General features: G+C 39.2%; 1 protein-coding gene across 7 annotated transcripts in view; it reads right to left on the bottom strand.

Moving 5' to 3' along the window:
* MND1 (meiotic nuclear divisions 1) overlaps positions 1 to 18581 on the bottom strand; it is a 53259-nt gene that overhangs the window by 16342 nt on the left and 18336 nt on the right. For 4 of the 7 annotated variants that reach the window (XM_073341393.1, XM_073341394.1, XM_073341395.1 and 1 more), the window contains 2 exons: positions 4917 to 4991; positions 2735 to 2849 (listed from right to left, as the gene is read on the bottom strand). In XM_073341393.1, the coding sequence (XP_073197494.1) occupies positions 2735 to 2849; positions 4917 to 4991 (190 nt within the window). Of the gene's footprint in view, positions 1 to 2734; positions 2877 to 4916; positions 4992 to 18581 lie in introns of those variants that run through there. The other 3 variants (XM_073341400.1, XM_073341398.1, XM_073341397.1) reach the window with 3 other exon arrangements.

Raw genomic sequence — 18581 nt, 5'->3', positions numbered from 1 at the left:
ATTAAAAAAAAAATTAAAAATCAGATTATTTTTTATTTAAATTGGATTTGTGTATGCAGAGATAACATGCTTGTTAACTGCAACAATGTTTTAAATAAATAAATAAAATTATATAGAGAGATGAGAAATAACAGACCTCAATCCTATTATCCCTCTGCAAATATGTGTACACAGAGTCAAACCCTTCTCTAAAAGTGCAAACTTTCAAAAAGTTCAATGAATAGCAGATTGTTGGGGGCGGAATAGATCTGGACAAGAAGAAGAAGTCTGGAGATAAATGTGAGAAGGGAGGGACAGGCAGTAGAAACAAAAAAGTTAAACTGTTTGAGCAGCATATTCCAGAAGTCTTGAGGTCTTTCTGAGTGTAGCCTTCATTGATTTGAGACCTACCATACCATTCTCTCACTAGAAGGGAAAACCTATAATGACAGCAGGCTGTAAAAGAGACCCCGTTTGGGAATAAGAACCATTCAAGAAATATATGTTTGCTGATGATGTTTTAAAGAAAGTCACACCAGTGAACACCGGAATTCAGAGACTGTTGAAGTGATAATCTCACTTTTAACAGAAGTAGCTTCTTTTGCCTGTTTAGAAGGAATATTTTCTTCCTTTGGACTAATTCATTCCAAATTGAGAAATCGTTTGGGACCTGAAAGCAGGAAAGCTTGCTTTTCTTTTCCAGATTATGAACAAACAGGTGAAGATGACTGAGTTAGCTGCAGAAGCCAATATTTTAAGTTTCTCATACTGACCTGGCTGACAGTTGATTGATTGATTGATTTTAATATTTCATTTAACTATTTTAGTTAAAAACAATTTTAACAAAAACAAACCTGATTTTAAAAATCCTGAATGTTTAACTAAATTCAAAAATTCATATGCTTGTTTTGTTAAAATATCATATGTTTGCTGTTGAAGAAAATAATCCAGAACACATAACATTGTTGTTTTAGTTAAATAAAACAATTTAGATGTCTGTCTGGTGATGTTCTCCTCCTAATACAGCATGGCAAGAAAATCCTCCAAATATTAATGATCAACCTGTTGAATTGGAGATAGTTCACCTCCCAATGACTTCATAAATATTTGCTTCAATTACCTTTGGTAAATGAAATAACCAGTCATTCATTTTCTGATATAGCTGTAAAACTAATCTGAAAAGTTTTCAAAAGAAATCACTTTAAAAATGTATAGTGTGTACCTTCTAAAAATGAAACCTACATCTATCTTTGAGTTGTGAAGAAAATGTATTAAGGTTATAACAACCAACAAGAAGGCACTTTTATGTAGAAATCCATGATTAAATCGAGTCTTCCTGACTAGTGATTTAAATCATGATTTAAATCAATTTGATTTAAAATCAAAACCACCCTGGTTACTAAGGTCATGGAGAGTTGAGGGGTGCTGAACGGGACTCCTTCACAGACCATGCAAAGGTCCAGCCACCAGCACAGGGTATCTAAGACTCGCTCTGGCACTGCTACTACTGAGTCCAAACTGTCTCGACCTGGGTGATAAGCTGAGGCGAGCCACACATTTCAGGCACACTAGAAAACGCACTGATTAAACAAGAATATTGATGGTCTTCCTCTAACAGCCTGCCCTCAAATGTGAACATTTGTGTTCAGCCTATACATAATTATTGTTGAGATTAACTATTCTATGCACACACACAGAGTAACCAAGATACAGATGCTGTGAGATCCATAACTAAATATCCTCAATTTTGTTTCAGTTACCAACTATAAATGTTGTATTAATATAGTTTGACATTAAATTTTCCTTAAATCAAAAGATTTAAGAATATGAAATCTTGATGGACAGGAAATGGCTATAGTTGCTTTTGTGTGTGCGTATCTAGTGCTTCACACCGTAAATAATTCCCTCCAACCCCGTTTTTAGACTTTATTGTCTTCACAGTAAATAGCAGGAGGAAAGAGATGAGATCTGATGCACAAACTCACTTGGAGCCACTATTTCAAGGAGCTGAGCAGTTCTTGAGATGCCCTGAGCACCCTCAGCTCTCTTTGATTTCAGGCGTGTGTCAGGAGTAAAGGATCACTGCTAACCTGCTTCCCTTCTAGCATAATCCCCAGTCAGTCTAAAGAGTAGGCCCCAATTGAGCCTCCTCATAGCCCAACCACCCAGATGGCTGAGGGAATTGATAGACCTGCTCTTAAGCCAAGCAGCAGGGCCCTGGCTACTCAAAGCATTTGCCCGCAGCTGCGCTAGCTCCTTCTCCTGCCTTGTTCCTGCTCTGCCCTGTCCCAGCCTTGGACCCAGCCCTTCTCCTGCCTTCTCTGACTCTTGGTGACTCAGTTCTGAACTTTGGCTCCGATTCCGGACTCTGGCCTCTGGCTCTGACACACTCACAATCTGTTTCCTTGCTCCCAACTCGTGCTCTGACTACCAGACCTGACTGCCCATGTCCCAGTCCCTTTATCAGTAATGAGTTATAAATAAAATAGACTAGAAGCAGTAGCAACCTCTATTTAGGTTACTTAACACTCTTGATTATAAAATAAAATGTCAGAAGAATTTTTAGAGCTTTTACAACTCTTTGGTTTGCAGCAGGAACTTGATATTTGGCAGAGGAAGTCTGTCTTTTGTGCCCACATGAAAATCCATTCAGCTGTGTGCAAGTTTGAGCTGTTGAAAAGCTCCATTTTTCCTTCTGTGTTTGGTTCTTTTTGCGAAATTTTAACACGTTAAAGCTATACAACATACAACTTACGGATTTCTTCAACAACATCTGGATCACATTCTTTGTATTTGTCTATTTCTGCTTTTAGGTGCTCTTTTTTCTGCCGGAGAGCAGCAAGTTCCTTTATTAGGGCAGCACGTTCTGCCTGGGTTCAGAGCATTTTGGGAGAAACCAACAATAAAGAAAATTAAATAGGCAGTGATTATACTACTACTACACATTTATGCCAAATGCAAATATTATTTTACTCTCCAAAAAAATATGATAAACTGCCAGGTGTTCCATTTCCTAGTATTTTAAGGTAGGCAAACCAATCCTGCACTTCATGCACATTCAAAATGCCCTGTGTCAAAGTGGGTCTTCAGTGCATAATGAAGGCAAGATCAAGGCAAAGTGGTTAAACAAATCAAAATTATTCTAAGTAACCAACCTGTTGTTTGTTCCTAGTTATACACACGGGTAAATAAGGATTGGGACCACATTTCAGACCCTCACCACCTATACACATTATGATCATTCATAATCAATAACTAGCAATTGTTTCTTTAGTGTACCTGACTGCTTCCACTGTGCCCTTACTGTACTGTAAACACACTATTATATGTAATCTTGATAACTATTTAGCAATTAAAAATATGCCAGCGCAAGTATACCAACAATGAAACACCCAGTTTCCAGTTTAGATTAACTTGTGAGGCAGAAATATAAATATAGTGAATCAATTAAATGCAGTACTCTGTTAATTGAACTTGAACTTTATTATGATAGTTGAGAATAGTGTAAATGAGAAAGAGAATTCTAGCTTAATGTTAAAATCAAAACACATAATATTAGAAGAGCCTCACTCTTCCATTCTAAACACTTTAACACAGGGGTTCTCAAACTGGGGGTTGGATCCCCTCAGGGGATCACGAGGTTATTACATGGGCGGTCGCAAGCTGTCAGCCACCACCCCAAACCCTGCTTTACCTCCAGCATTTATAATGGTGTTAAATATATAAATAAGTGTTTAATTGAAAAGGGGGTTTGCACTCGGAGGCTTGCTATGTGAAAGGGCTCACCAGTACAAAAGTTTGAGAACCACTGCTTTAACGTGGATATAGCATCTCTGAGAGAGTCTCTTTCTTCCTACAGTAATTGATTACTCAGAGTACTGAATGAATAATAATAAAATTTAAAATATAGCCCATTTTCAAGAAGAGACTTTACATTATAATTTTATCACCAAAGGTACCATACAGTAGACCACTTAGTGAGAGTAACAAAAATCTATTACAAAGTTATACACATGTATTGTAGGCTGTAGAAAAATTGTATTATGTTATTTGAGAACTAGTATGCGGTCATGTAATTCAAGATTACAATGTGTATCGTAACAGATTAATCCTTAACTTTCACATTTTCTGATACCCAGATACTTGATTGTGCAATACTAACATTCTCAACAGTTTTTTTAATGGAATTATTGTTTCCATAACAAAAACCTTACCTTTGTTTCACATCATTTTGGGGCAGCAGCAACCTCCCAAGTACAAAAACTAATTCAAATATTTCAGATCTATACTGTCCCGCCGAAAAATAATGTAACATCATCTACTTCAAATATACTACTGATCAGTAAGAATCTAGATTTATCTGTCCCAATGCTCAGTTTAGCTAGGATACTGTATGAAACACATTTCCACCTAACATGCCTATGAAGTGGCATGTTTTAAGTTTAGTTTGACAGTGTTCCTTCAACAGTTTCAACATAGAAAGGATCTTTGTTAAATTTAGCCAAATTAAAATCAAGATACAAAATTTTAAACAACCACCTAAATTCACAGATAACTAGGTTTATTTGGCTATTCAGCAGCCTCTGGGCATTTCAGCACATAGCTATGATTAGGTTAGTTTGGGGGTTTGTTTGTTTGGTTTTCAATCTGATCCAGGTTTATGAAGAGCAGCTCTGAAGCAAATCACCAAATTTCCTACCCTGTGAAACACCCAACCTGGTACTCACCACAGATCAAAAATCAGCTGTGAATCAGCAATGAAGGAAAGGGCTGTCTAGCAAGCCTGATATTTTCCCCCTCCCTCATCCTCTCTTCCAATATTTAGCCATTCTATTAAGATTTTCAACGATTTTATATAAAACTGTAACATATTAACATCTACAGATTGTACATCCTCACAGCAAGATTCTTTAATGAAAAAATGGACAAAAACTTACAGTCTCTTGGCGTCCGATTTTTGATTTCTCAATGCTTTGCTGTAACCTCTCTTTCTTCTGGCTACTTTCAGCCAACTGAGGAAGGAAAAACAGAATCCAATCAACATATTTTATTAGCTATTTAAAGGTTTGATTTTATAAACGTATTCATAGACCGGGTGTCATATATTGAGTTTTCCCCTTCATGGCACATAATTTTGCTACCTCATTCCATCACCAGTAACAGCCCTGTTTCATAGCAAACCCAAGAAGCAAACCTTGGTATAAGAGGCTACATGATACAGAAACATAATGCTGCTGTTACCTCTCCCACCACTGCATCCCTACTCAATGCAAGCAATGACTAATGTGTGCATATTGTGACAGATCCACCTACTGTTTCTGACCCTTCCCAAAGTCTGCCAAGTCCTGGGCACTGCCCCAACCACCTGGTTTGTAGTAAGCTCATGGAGTGCAAAGTTGTGGTCCCCAAAATCCTGCTCCCCTGTTCTGCTAAATTGCACGGATGATGCTACGGCTGGAGCAGTCTGCGTGTATGCGTGTGGGAAACTGCACAACTACTCACTTATTTATATAGCATCCACTTTCAAATATTACCTCCTATTCTGGACAAGATTTACCAATATACTGAGCAACTGTAAACATGCTCTGAAAGAGTGGAAGTTTCCCCCTCCCCCATTAACAGTGATCAATTTATATAGAAGTTACAGTAACAAGTAAGGCACATTTGGGTGAATTAAGTCCAACTACTCCCTCATTGCTGTCAATGAAAATAACCACAAGCTCAGTGAAGACTTGAAAGAAAATTATTTTCAGTGCTTATGGATCAATGTCCTAATAGCGAAAGCACATGATGGGGTACTTGGTGGTGTCTGCCAAGTCCACCAAATCACACCAGGGAACAGGATGACCGGCCCCTTGAGCACTTATCTATACTTTTTATGAAAAAAGGCTGCATGATCACAGTGGGGGACTTCAGTCTGAGTCACATACGCTGGAGGGCTCATGCTGCCAGTACTAAAATGTCCTCAGAATTTCTAGATATTACAGATGACAATTTTCTAACTTAAGAAGTGCTGAATACAACATGGGAGAATTCTACAGAAGACCTCAAACTAAAATTTGGTGGTTGGTTAGGTACAAGCGATCATGAAGCCGTGAAACTGACAAGAGTTCCATCACTTTCAATCTACTGCAGCTTTGATATGCTATGAATAGCTGAGGCAAGGCATGATTCTCTCCTTTCAAAGTTCTATGTGTCCCTGAACGCTACTTACCTTTTCTAGGAACTCCCCAAATTCACTTTCCCACTGATGAGTGTTTTTAAGGATTCTTTTTAGTATATGAAGATTATGCAGCATATTTTTCCAGTACATAATGTGATGCACTAGCACTTTCTTCCAATGGGCTTTAAAGGGACACTATCAACTTAAAAAGTCACATTTCTGCTTAGAAATATTTTATATGCTGCTGTTACAAGTAACACTTGATGGGATAACATGATTTTGGTAATTAATTGATCTTTAAATATTCATGGTAAATAGGCCCAATGGCCTGTGATGGGATGTTAGATGGGGTAGGATCTGAGATACTACAGAAAATTCTTTCCTGGGTATCTGGCTGGTGAATCTTGCCCATATGCTCAGGGTTTAGCTGATTGCAGTATTTGGGGTCGGGAAGGAATTTTCCTCCAGGGCAGATTGGAAGAGGCCCTGGAGGTTTTTCGCCTTCCTCTGTAACAGGGGCATGGGTCACTTGCTGGAGGATTCCCTGCTCCTTGAAGTCCTTAAACCAAGATTTGAGGACTTCAGTAGCTCAGACATAGGTGAGAGGTTTATCGCAGGAGTGGGTGGGTGAGATTCTGTGGCCTGCATTGTGCAGGAGGTCGGACTAGATGATCATAATGGTCCCTTCTGACCTTAGTATCTATGAACGGACTTGATCACATTTGTTATGTGCGAACAGTAATGAAGTCCAAATAAGTACTTACACTCTGGAGAAGAGCTCTGTGTGGCTCGAAAGCTTGTCTCTCTCACCAACAGAAGTTGGTCAAATAAAAAGGTATTACCTCACTCACATCATCTCTCTTATATCCTGGGACCAACACAGCTACAACTACACAGCGCACACACACACTGCTATAAAACTGCCAATTTCTCAAAGCTGAAAACAATTATGAGCCAAATCAGGTAGAAGAATTTAAACAGAAAAATATGAATTATAATTGGGAATTATTTAAGAACATTTTACTAAATGTCCAAAAAGCCTCAAGTGAGAAAGGAGGCCTCACGGGTTAAAAAAAACAGCCTGTCTTAGAGGAGTAGTGAAAGCAACAAGAAAATATATATAACAACTATAAGAAAGGGGAAGTTGATAGTAATGAAATAAATCAGAAGCTAGGAATTGTAAGAAATTGGTAAGGGAAGCATAAGGATACAGGGAGAAATCTATGGCCACCAGCAGTAAAGACAATAAGGAGGAGGTTTTTTAATTAAAATTTGGCTATTTGACAGTGAGGAATCATCATCAGAGAACATGTTTCTAGTGGGGTCCCACAGGGATCAGTTCTTAGCCCTTTGCTACTTAATATTTTTATCAATAATCTGGGGAAAAAATGAAATCAATCGATAATATTTGCAGATGACAAAAAGTTGGAGGAGTGGCAAATAATTAAGAGGACAGGTCACTGATAGAGAGCAATCTGGATCACCTGGTAAATTTGGTACAAGCAAACACTTTGTGTTTCAATAAAGCCAAATATAAAAAGTCATACATCTAGGAACAAAGAACGTAGGCCATCCTTACAGGATAAGGGACTCTATCTTGGGAAGCAGAGATTCTGAAAAGGACTTGGGGGGTCAGGGTGGTAATCAGTTAAACACGTTGTTCCAGTGCAACCACTGTGACCAAAAGGGCTAATGTGATCCGTGGATGCATAAACAGGGGAGTAGTAAATAGGAGCCGGGAGGTTATTTTACCTCTGTATTTGGCACTGGTGCAACCACTGCCGGAATACTGTGTCTGGTTCTGGTGTCCACAATTCAAGAAAGACATTGATAAACTGACGAGGATTCAGAGAAGAGCCACAAGAGTGATCTTCAAGGAGCTTAATCTGTTTCATTTAACCCAGAGACAGTTATGGGGTGACTTGAACAGAGTCTATCAGTATCTCCAAGAGTAACAAATATTTAATAATGGGCTCTTCAGTCTAGCAGACAAAGATATAACAAGACCCAATGGCTGGAAATGGAAGATAAACACATTCAGATGGAAAAAAAGATGTAAAATTTTTACCAGTGAGGGTAATGAACAACTGGAACAATTTACTAAGGATCACCAAGTGATTCCCCATCACTGGCGATTTTTAAACCAATATTCTCAAAAATATGCTCTAGTTCAAATTATTTTGATGAAGTTCTATAGCCTGAGTTATACAGTTGTTCAGACCACAGTGGAATCTGCTGGCCTTAGAATCTATGAATGTGTACTATCAGCACACTCAGGGTATATACACCCTGCAAAAAAAGATGTATTCTTAACTTGAGGTTAGGTAACTTGGATTAAAAATAGAAGCAATGATACAGCAACTCAGTCTTTAACTCAGGTTGGCAGCTTGAGGTAAAGCCTTTTGGAAAACCTAGGGTTGAACTCGAACTGATGACATGAGTTGCCATGCCTATTTTAACCCAAGTTAGGACACATTTGGGCGGGGGGGGGAAGAACCACAGAAATATCCTTATTACTGTGGCTGGCCACTGGGCTAACCCCTTAGGCATCTCAATAATTCAAATAAAAGTTTGATAAAGGAACGTTAATCCCTGCCTTGCAGGGAGTGTTGGGGTGACCAATTATATCATGTTTGTTCAGCACTTTGGAAGAAGTACTATTGTCTACCTTCCAGTTCAGTTTGTAATAAAAGGATGCAAAAATAACTGGACAGTGAAGATTTACAATACATTGTATAAAGGTCATTGCTAGGATTCTATTGAGTCAATTCACTGATATATGTATGCTTTGAAGAGGAACATTTATACATGCCCCCTGCATAAGAACAGTAGTTTTCACAAAAAGAAAAGGAGTACTTGTGGCACCTTAGAGACTAACCAATTTATTTGAGCATGAGCTTTCGTGAGCTACAGCTCACTTCATCGGATGCATGCCGTGGAAACTGCAGCAGACTTTATATATACACAGAAAATATGAAAAAATACCTCCTCCCACCCCACTGTCCAGCTGGTAATAGCTTATCTAAAGTGATCATCAGGTGGGCCATTTCCAGCACAAATCCAGGTTTTCTCACTCTCCACCCCCCCACACAAATTCACTCTCCTGCTGGTGATAGCCCATCCAAAGTGACAACTCTTTACAAAATGTGCATGATAATAAAGTTGGGCCATTTCCTGCACAAATCCAGGTTCTCTCACCCCCCTCCCAAAAACCACACACACAAACTCACTCTCCTGCTGGTAATAGCTCATCCAAAGTGACCACTCTCCAAGTTTAAATCCAAGTTAAACCAGAACATCTGGGGGGGCGGGGGTAGGAAAAAACAAGAGGAAATAGGCTACCTTGCATAATGACTTAGCCACTCCCAGTCTCTATTTAAGCCTAAATTAATAGTATCCAATTTGCAAATGAATTCCAATTCAGCAGTTTCTCGCTGGAGTCTGGATTTGAAGTTTTTTTGTTTTAAGATAGCGACCTTCATGTCTGTGATTGCGTTACCAGAGAGATTGAAGTGTTCTCCGACTGGTTTATGAATGTTATAATTCTTGACATCTGATTTGTGTCCATTTATTCTTTTACGTAGAGACTGTCCAGTTTGACCAATGTACATGGCAGAGGGGCATTGCTGGCACATGATGGCATATATCACATTGGTGGATGTGCAGGTATACGAGCCTCTGATAGTGTGGCTGATGTTATTAGGCCCTGTGATGGTGTCCCCTGAATAGATATGTGGGCACAATTGGCAACGGGCTTTGTTGCAAGGATAAGTTCCTGGGTTAGTGGTTCTGTTGTGTGGTATGTGGTTGTTGGTGAGTATTTGCTTCAGGTTGCGGGGCTGTCTGTAGGCAAGGACTGGCCTGTCTCCCAAGATTTGTGAGAGTGTTGGGTCATCCTTTAGGATAGGTTGTAGATCCTTAATAATGCGTTGGAGGGGTTTTAGTTGGGGGCTGAAGGTGACGGCTAGTGGCGTTCTGTTATTTTCTTTGTTAGGCCTGTCCTGTAGTAGGTAACTTCTGGGAACTCTTCTGGCTCTATCAATCTGTTTCTTTACTTCTGCAGGTGGGTATTGTAGTTGTAAGAAAGCTTGACAGAGATCTTGTAGGTGTTTGTCTCTGTCTGAGGGGTTGGAGCAAATGCGGTTGTATCGCAGAGCTTGGCTGTAGACGATGGATCGTGTGGTGTGGTTAGGGTGAAAGCTGGAGGCATGCAGGTAGGAATAGCGGTCAGTAGGTTTCCGGTATAGGGTGGTGTTTATGTGACCATTGTTTATTAGCACTGTAGTGTCCAGGAAGTGGATCTCTTGTGTGGACTGGACCAGGCTGAGGTTGGTGGTGGGATGGAAATTGTTGAAATCATGGTGGAATTCCTCAAGGGCTTCTTTTCCATGGGTCCAGATGATGAAGATGTCATCAATATAGCGCAAGTAGAGTAGGGGCTTTAGGGGACGAGAGCTGAGGAAGCGTTGTTCTAAATCAGCCATAAAAATGTTGGCATACTGTGGGGCCATGCGGGTACCCATAGCAGTGCCGCTGATCTGAAGGTATACATTGTCCCCAAATGTGAAATAGTTATGGGTAAGGACAAAGTCACAAAGTTCAGCCACCAGGTTAGCCGTGACATTATCGGGGATAGTGTTCCTGACGGCTTGTAGTCCATCTTTGTGTGGAATGTTGGTGTAGAGGGCTTCTACATCCATAGTGGCCAGGATGGTGTTATCAGGAAGATCACCGATGGATTGAAGTTTCCTTAGGAAGTCAGTGGTGTCTCGAAGGTAGCTGGGAGTGCTGGTAGCGTAGGGCCTGAGGAGGGAGTCTACATAGCCAGACAATCGTGCTGTCAGGGTGCCAATGCCTGAGATGATGGGGCGCCCAGGATTTCCAGGTTTATGGATCTTGGGTAGTAGATAGAATATCCCAGGTCGGGGTTCCAGGGGTGTGTCTGTGCGGATTTGATCTTGTGCTTTTTCAGGAAGTTTCCTGAGCAAATGCTGTAGTAGTTTCACACCCCTTGCTCTTCCTTGTGGTGCAGTCAAAGACTGAAACCTTCCTGAAATCTGTCCCAATACATGCATTATCTTAAAGTGCTGATCTCTTATTTTTCAGAACAACAGTGAAATTTTTTCTTGGATATCTTCCTTCTAGATCCCAAATTCTCAACCTCTCTAACCACTAATATCCCTCCAACTATGTAACCTGCCTTTCTATCACATTAAAAACAGCTATAAATCTGCCACAAGTCATGCAAACATAGACTCCAGTGTGTATACTGGACAGAAATCAAACCAAAGGTCCCATATGCCAACCACCAAGAGCATTTTTCAGCTGTTACACTGGTATCATTTTGGTCTTTAAAAGAATCATCATCATAGTTGGTTTTCTTTGAGTCAAGAAACCTAACCAAAGATGGTAAGACAACATAATTACCATAGCAGGTGGAGATGGTGCACAAGATAGTTACCGAGTTCCAACCACCATTCCAATGTCCCTTTTTCAGACACTCATAATTTAGTCAAATTAATTCCTTCTGGGTTTAAATTCTCCATGCTTTGTCTCAGTCCAGAGGTTAGCACTGGTGTGCTTTTTCGTTTGAACAAAAAACAGACTGTTTTGTATAAAAAAACTGCATGTATAAAAAAATTATATGCTCCTGTCTATATTATAGAAACCTTCTTCATCACTGAAGAGATTAGATAAACTGGATCTCAGAAGGTACGAAGAAGAGGGTAATTTTACAGCATTTATTACGCTATATTTTGTTTTGATCAGCAATTATATGGAAGAGTAACTCATCAGCTGAAGGTAGAAAGCAGTCTAACAAAATACAGATATACAGAACAGAGTGGAATCTAGTGAAATTCATCTAATAAAACATTAAAAATAGACAAGTTAAAAATCATAATCCTTGCACTAAAACCAAGTGTATACAACACTACAAAAATAGCACTCTCCAACTATTACTAACTAAAGCTATTTATAACGTAGATCAGTCTGTAGGCCAAGTCACTGTACTGAATTGGTTTCTGCTGTACTACTAGAGTTACATTGAACTGCAGACTCAAAGGTCTGTTGATACAATTATTTATCTTATACATATATAGTTCCAATCACACACTTGCTGATTAAAGCAGGGTACAGATATTTAAGATATATGTTTGCTAGCTAATTACACTGCCAGGAAACTCACAACAGAAGCAGTGCATCTGTGATAAAAAGTGTACCAGACAGCTGTTTTGCTCTGCTCTCCAGAGATCACCGATACCGAAGGCATTATCATCATTCACAAAGTGCCACTTAGGTACATAAACACTGCACAATAACTAAACTGAATCCAAGTAGGAACAGGTCCCACAATGACACACTGGATACAGAAAAAACAGTTTCAGGGAAGGACAGAAAGAATGGGACATGTTTATTATATACCACATAATGTCAAAAAAATAGGTTTTTAAAGAAGTTTCTGACATTGTAAGGAAAAGGAGAAACTTGAAATACATTAATTGGGCAGTTGTTCCAAGCCTGCTGAACAGCATGAAAGAAGGGATAGAATCTGCACCTAGTGAAGGAGTCAAAGAAAGCAATCAAAATAGTGAAGCACAGGAAGTATAAGAGAAGATGAAGGCAGAGCTATAAGAATCTTGTCTTCAGACAATGGAATATGCATAATAGGCTTCCATAGAAGGGAAAAAAAAACGTAAGAGGGATGACAAGTAGAATGGAAAAATGGAGAACAGCAAGAGTAAGAAGCAAGAAACCAGTCCCACTACATTTCTAGACTCCTGAGGGAAGCCTCTTCTTTTGGGGGATGGGAGAAGAGAGAGAGAGCACTTAGTACAAAAGCTCTTTTCTTTTTGCATATATGAAATTGTACCATAAAGAGACAGATTAGCTCAGTTGAATGTTAATTTAAAAATCTGGAGAAAAATAATCAATCCAACTTTAGCAAAAATTTCATACTAAAGTTTTCTTACACTGCTCATAGTGGAAGAGTGGTACACAGAACAATTTCTCCTGAACCTTATTTTTAAAACTGCCCACAATATATTTCTTCCCCAACACCAGTGAGATTTGTTACTATTGAATTGCAAAGGATTTTTATAATTGAACAATTATGGTTTACAAGCATGTTTCTCAATGATAAAAAAAATGAATGCTTTGGACAATTTAAGGATAATTAATCATATTTAAAACACCTATTTTGTTCTGTGATGTTTTACGTTAGGCATTTAAAATAAAGCCAGCATGAAACAAGCGGAATGGGTCAAGTTGGAAAGTAATAGTTGTTTTCAGCAGTTCTCCATTAAATATTTTTTGCAATATGATGCTTTTAGTTTCATTTTGTTCTCTGTTCTTAATACTAGTTCCTAGAAAAGCAAATATCATACCCTTTGAAAAATACAGGACGATTGACTAAAGAGCTGTATTTTATATCTGAACACGTACTACTTTCCTCATACATTAATTAGGAGTTGGAAGTATGCACTTTTCCATCAGCAGCAATCCTTGCGTTATATACTGCAGTGCCAAATTCAGTAAGAATTTAGCTGTTGTTAGTAAAAAGTGAAATACCAGGTAACATGTTTGAAGAAGCTTTGACTTAAACAGTACCAGGTTTAAAAAAAAAAAAGAAAAAAAATTCAAAAACAAAAGTAATTACTAGCACTAGTTAGCAGAACTGGAATTAACAACTTGGAAGATAATGAATGAAGAAATATTCATGCTAGCTGAATAAAGGAAGATATTTTTGCAGGGAATCGTGATTGGAAAAATACTTGACTCCTTTTACAAACATATGATGGAGAATTGTCCAGACCATAAAACTGGGTGCCTAAAAAAGTTAGGCTCCAAAGCGGCCTGAATTTCAGTAGCACTGAGCAGCCATGAACTCCTCTTGAAGTCAACATAATTAGTACTACTGAAAATCAGGCCCCTTATTTAGACACCTAACGATGACTTAGGAGTCTAATATTAAGTATCCGTTTTTGAAATTTTTGACCTACCTCTCCTTGCCATAGATACAACAACCCTCACACTATTAACTGAATTACAATACTTGAAAGGAAGCAGTTTTTAATACTGTAATTTTAATCTGGGATTAATTCTAACACGTAAGTCATTAAATGTTTCTTCAGAGAAAATAATTTTATTTTTATTTATTTTGTTATCTAGCTATAATGCCAGTTGTAAACTCTACAGTTGGGAAACAGAAAATAAGAAATCCAGACCAAGGTTTTTTTAATTAGACAAAAAGATGGATTTGACAAAAGATAGAATGAGGACTTGCACATGATTAAGTGGAAGAATTAAGTTTCTCTGACTGCTTTCAGAGTTGGTGTAATTGGCAAGACTTCAGGGACAGATGGCTGTTTACTCAGATATCAAGTATGTCAAATCAACCTGAACAAAAATGAGAACAAGCAGAAATGCCTCATTCCTTATCCTCGCTTCACAACTGCAAGCAATCTTACAGTAAGAGCTGAAACAGCAATCAAAAATCCATCAGACACATCTGACAAAACAGTGCAAGTTTTTAACATGTGCAATTCCCCAGAAACTTTTGTCACTGTTTTTCTTAGCGCACAATTTAGAATTTGCTGAACTGGGAAATAAGAGAACAAGTGGGGATTAATAGTTACCAGGTCAGTGGACAGCAGAAAGAATGCTGAAGAACATCATCATTAAAAAAAGGAAGTCTTCTTTTGACAACTTTTACCTAAAAGGCTTTTCAGTGATTGCGGTTTCTAACCAGCTAGAACACATACTGTCAGAAAGTTTCAGGGACAAAACACAGACAATCCCAGACACTGTATGTGTTACTCAAAAGGGACTGATATAAATTATACTCTATATCCAATCACTCTCTAAAGAGAGCACAAAAATAATTCAAGTCATTATTCTGGAAGCTGAATGCACAATAAGTCCAAGGTATACATTTACGTATTATAAGCGTACTAGAAATCCCAGAGTGGAACACACACAGAGACTAAATCTAGCAATTTGACAGCAGCCTTTCACAGCTGCATTTGTTACTCTTGTTGATTTCATAAACTAGAAGTAATGTTCAGTCAATCAAGTCACTTCTAAAGTCACCTCTAATTCCAAGTACAGGGTACAGACTGTAAAGGAACCATATGTACGGTAACAATTAGCTGTCCTATTAAGAATGTACGCAGAACGCAGGAGCCTTTTTTTTCTTAAAATAAGTATCTCTGCTTCAAACCAAGTTTTGAAATTTAGCTTTACTGAAATTGGAGGATGCTTTATTCACAGATCAGACAAGTGAGTGGCCTTAAATTCTCCTGTGTGAACTTTTCATGTGCCACTCATTCCAAAGAGGGGACCTCTGTCCTGTGAGCTTCCAAATAAAAACAGATTTAAAAATTTTATTAAAGCTAATGTTAAAAAATTATATAATACACATGTTAAGAAAAGAGTGTCTGTACATCTTGGTATAGTGCTTAGATTATCCACACAATACAAAGTTTGTCTTTAAAGTCATAAAATACATATAGTGCATAATCAGCAATAACCCCCAAATTTAGGTGAATAAATTTAAGAATACAGTTTAGATATTCGCATCCAAGTATTCAGGTACTTATACAGAGAGTTGGTTGTGGAAAGCAAATATAGCAATGAGTGAAGATTGTCCCTCAGTAATTGAGAATTTAGGATAGGTTGTCCATTTAGAAAGTACAATCCACGAGGAAAGTATTTCAGTTACTTTCCCGACGACGCTTCTCATCGGCACTCCAGCTCATCCCTCCTGGTATTGCCGATGTCTGGTGATGTGTTCTATGTAGATGTCCCTTGACCACCTGATAGCGTCCAAAACCATGAGTTGCCACATCAGCTGAGCGTAGCATTGACCGATTCCGCATTCTCGTAACATGCTCGTTACTGGGGTCACATGTGCCGAGGGCTCCAACAATCAGCGGGTGTGTCTGAACCTGGTAACCCTTAGCTCTCAAGGTTTAGGCCAGAGGGGTGTATTTCTCCACCTTTCGAGCTCGGGCGTCATGGAAAGCTGGGGTCCTGTTTTCAAAGGGCACTATGACATCCACCATCATGATCTTCTTCTGGTCCTCATTAGTGATGACGATGTCTGCTCACAGTTGGCTGTTGGTTCCGGGGATGGCGGAGTTCACAGCCATCTTCCCAATGGGTAGTGGGATGGCTCTGACTAGGTGATGTTGCATGGCGTTATGTCGCAGCTGCCAGGCTCTGGAATGAGGCTTGCAGCTACACAGGACATGGGGGAGTGTCTCATTGGCATAGCCACACTTCCTGTATTGTTTGTCTCTATTCCTGTGGCACATGGCCCCTTTCAGCGGAACGCAGACGAGCCAGGCCCAGGGGATGAACCTCCAGTCAGCAAATTGGGTGAAGCTGCCCCCAGGGAGGAAGTGGTTGCTGGCATCCCACTTGCACGCCACCTCGAAGGCCTAAAGTACCATTACATTTGTTAGAATACTAGGAGTTCCTCACCCAGGACCAGATTTTACCATCCTCAGTCACATCACCTTACTCCACTGATTATTAAAATCTGCTTATTCAGTGGTCAGTGGGACTTCACTCATGAAGTAAAGTACTATTTAATGCAAGTTTCAGAGTCTGACCCAAAATAAGTTTCCCCACAGTCAGTTCACATTGAAGTCAGGGGGACTTTTGCCTCAACTTCAGCATGAGCAGATGAGGCACAGGTTTGGGCCAGTAATTCTTCGAAAGAGGTAAAAAGAGAGGGAGATGCCATTGTGTTAAAAATTCTGCATTCAGTTTCAGAGTGTCTCTCTAAAAGGCTGATATTTTTCCTTCAAAAGATAATCATGGGATATACAATACAAAATAAGGTAACACACGTTTTTAATTTATTTTTATCTTTTTAAATCTAGCCCATAATCCCTCTATAATTCACATAAAACCAGCTTTTTTTAAAAAAAAGTTACTATAAAATCACTCGAATTCTATTTTACATCAACTGATGGTGGGGGAATCTATACTTCACAGACACACCGTCAATAAATGATCTGGAGGTATCTTCATAAATGATCTGGAGGATGGTGTGGATTGCACTCTCAGCAAATTTGCGGATGATACTAAACTGGGAGGAGTGGTAGATACGCTGGAGGGGAGGGATAGGATACAGAGGGACCTAGACAAATTGGAGGATTGGGCCAAAAGAAATCTGATGAGGTTCAATAAGGATAAGTGCAGGGTCCTGCACTTAGGACGGAAGAACCCAATGCACAGCTACAGACTAGGGACCGAATGGCTAAGCAGCAGTTCTGCAGAAAAGGACCTAGGGGTGACAGTGGACGAGAAGCTGGATATGAGTCAGCAGTGTGCCCTTGTTGCCAAGAAGGCCAATGGCATTTTGGGATGTATATGTAGGGGCATAGTGAGCAGATCGAGGGACGTGATCGTCCCCCTCTATTCGACATTAGTGAGGCCTCATCTGGAGTACTGTGTCCAGTTTTGGGCCCCACACTACAAGAAGGATGTGGATAAATTGGAAAGAGTCCAGAGAAGGGCAACAAAAATGATTATGGGTCTGGAACACATGACTTTGTGAGTTGCTTTCCCCCGCCCTGAAGCGCAGGAATACCAAAATGAGAGCTGCCCTGACAATTGAGAAGCCAGTGGCGATAGCCCTGTGGAAGCTTGCAACACCTGACTTCTACCAGTCAGTCGGGAATCGATTCGGAGTGAGCAAATCTACCGTGGGGACTGCTGTGATCCAAGTAGCCAATGCAATCACTGACCTTCTGCTAACAAGGGTTATATAGAACTTTATAAACCACACTAATGCCAACATAAGAAGATACCATCAAGTATATTCATAGCCCTAGTATCACAATAGGACAGCCAATAGTTACAGTACACATAGTTTCATTACTGGCCCAACCATGTGCCTAATCTGCTCACACTGAAGTTTAGGCAAAAGTTTTAATCCATTTAATATGTATAATGTTAATTTTGTATCATTCTAGTCATGTGGTACCAACTTAAATACCCTACAGAAGTCTAAATATATAACATCAACATTACCACCTTAATCAGCCGAACTTATAATCACATCAAAAAATACCAAATTAGTTTGACAAGATTTATTTTCCATAAACCTTTGCTGATTGGCATTAATTATATTAGTATCCTTTTAATTCTTTATCAACCAAGTCCCATATCAGCTATTCCACTATTTTGCTTTGGATCAATATCAAGTTGACAGATCTATATTTATTCAGGTTGTTCCATTTATTCTTTTTAAATATTTACACATTAGCTTTCTTCCAGTTCCCTGAACTTCCCCAGTGTTCCAAGACTTACTGAAAACCAACAATGATCCACAAAACTCCTTGGTCAACTCTTTTAAAATTCTTGCTTGCAAGTTATCTGGACCTGCTGCTGGGAAAAGTTTGGAAGAGAATAAAATCTTTTTGTC

The sequence above is a fragment of the Lepidochelys kempii genome, chromosome 4 (assembly GCF_965140265.1).
Source record: "Lepidochelys kempii isolate rLepKem1 chromosome 4, rLepKem1.hap2, whole genome shotgun sequence".
Classification (NCBI taxonomy): Eukaryota; Metazoa; Chordata; order Testudines; family Cheloniidae; genus Lepidochelys; species Lepidochelys kempii.
The sequence above is the reverse complement of the archived record's forward strand: the minus strand, read 5'-3'. Positions and strand labels throughout refer to the sequence as shown.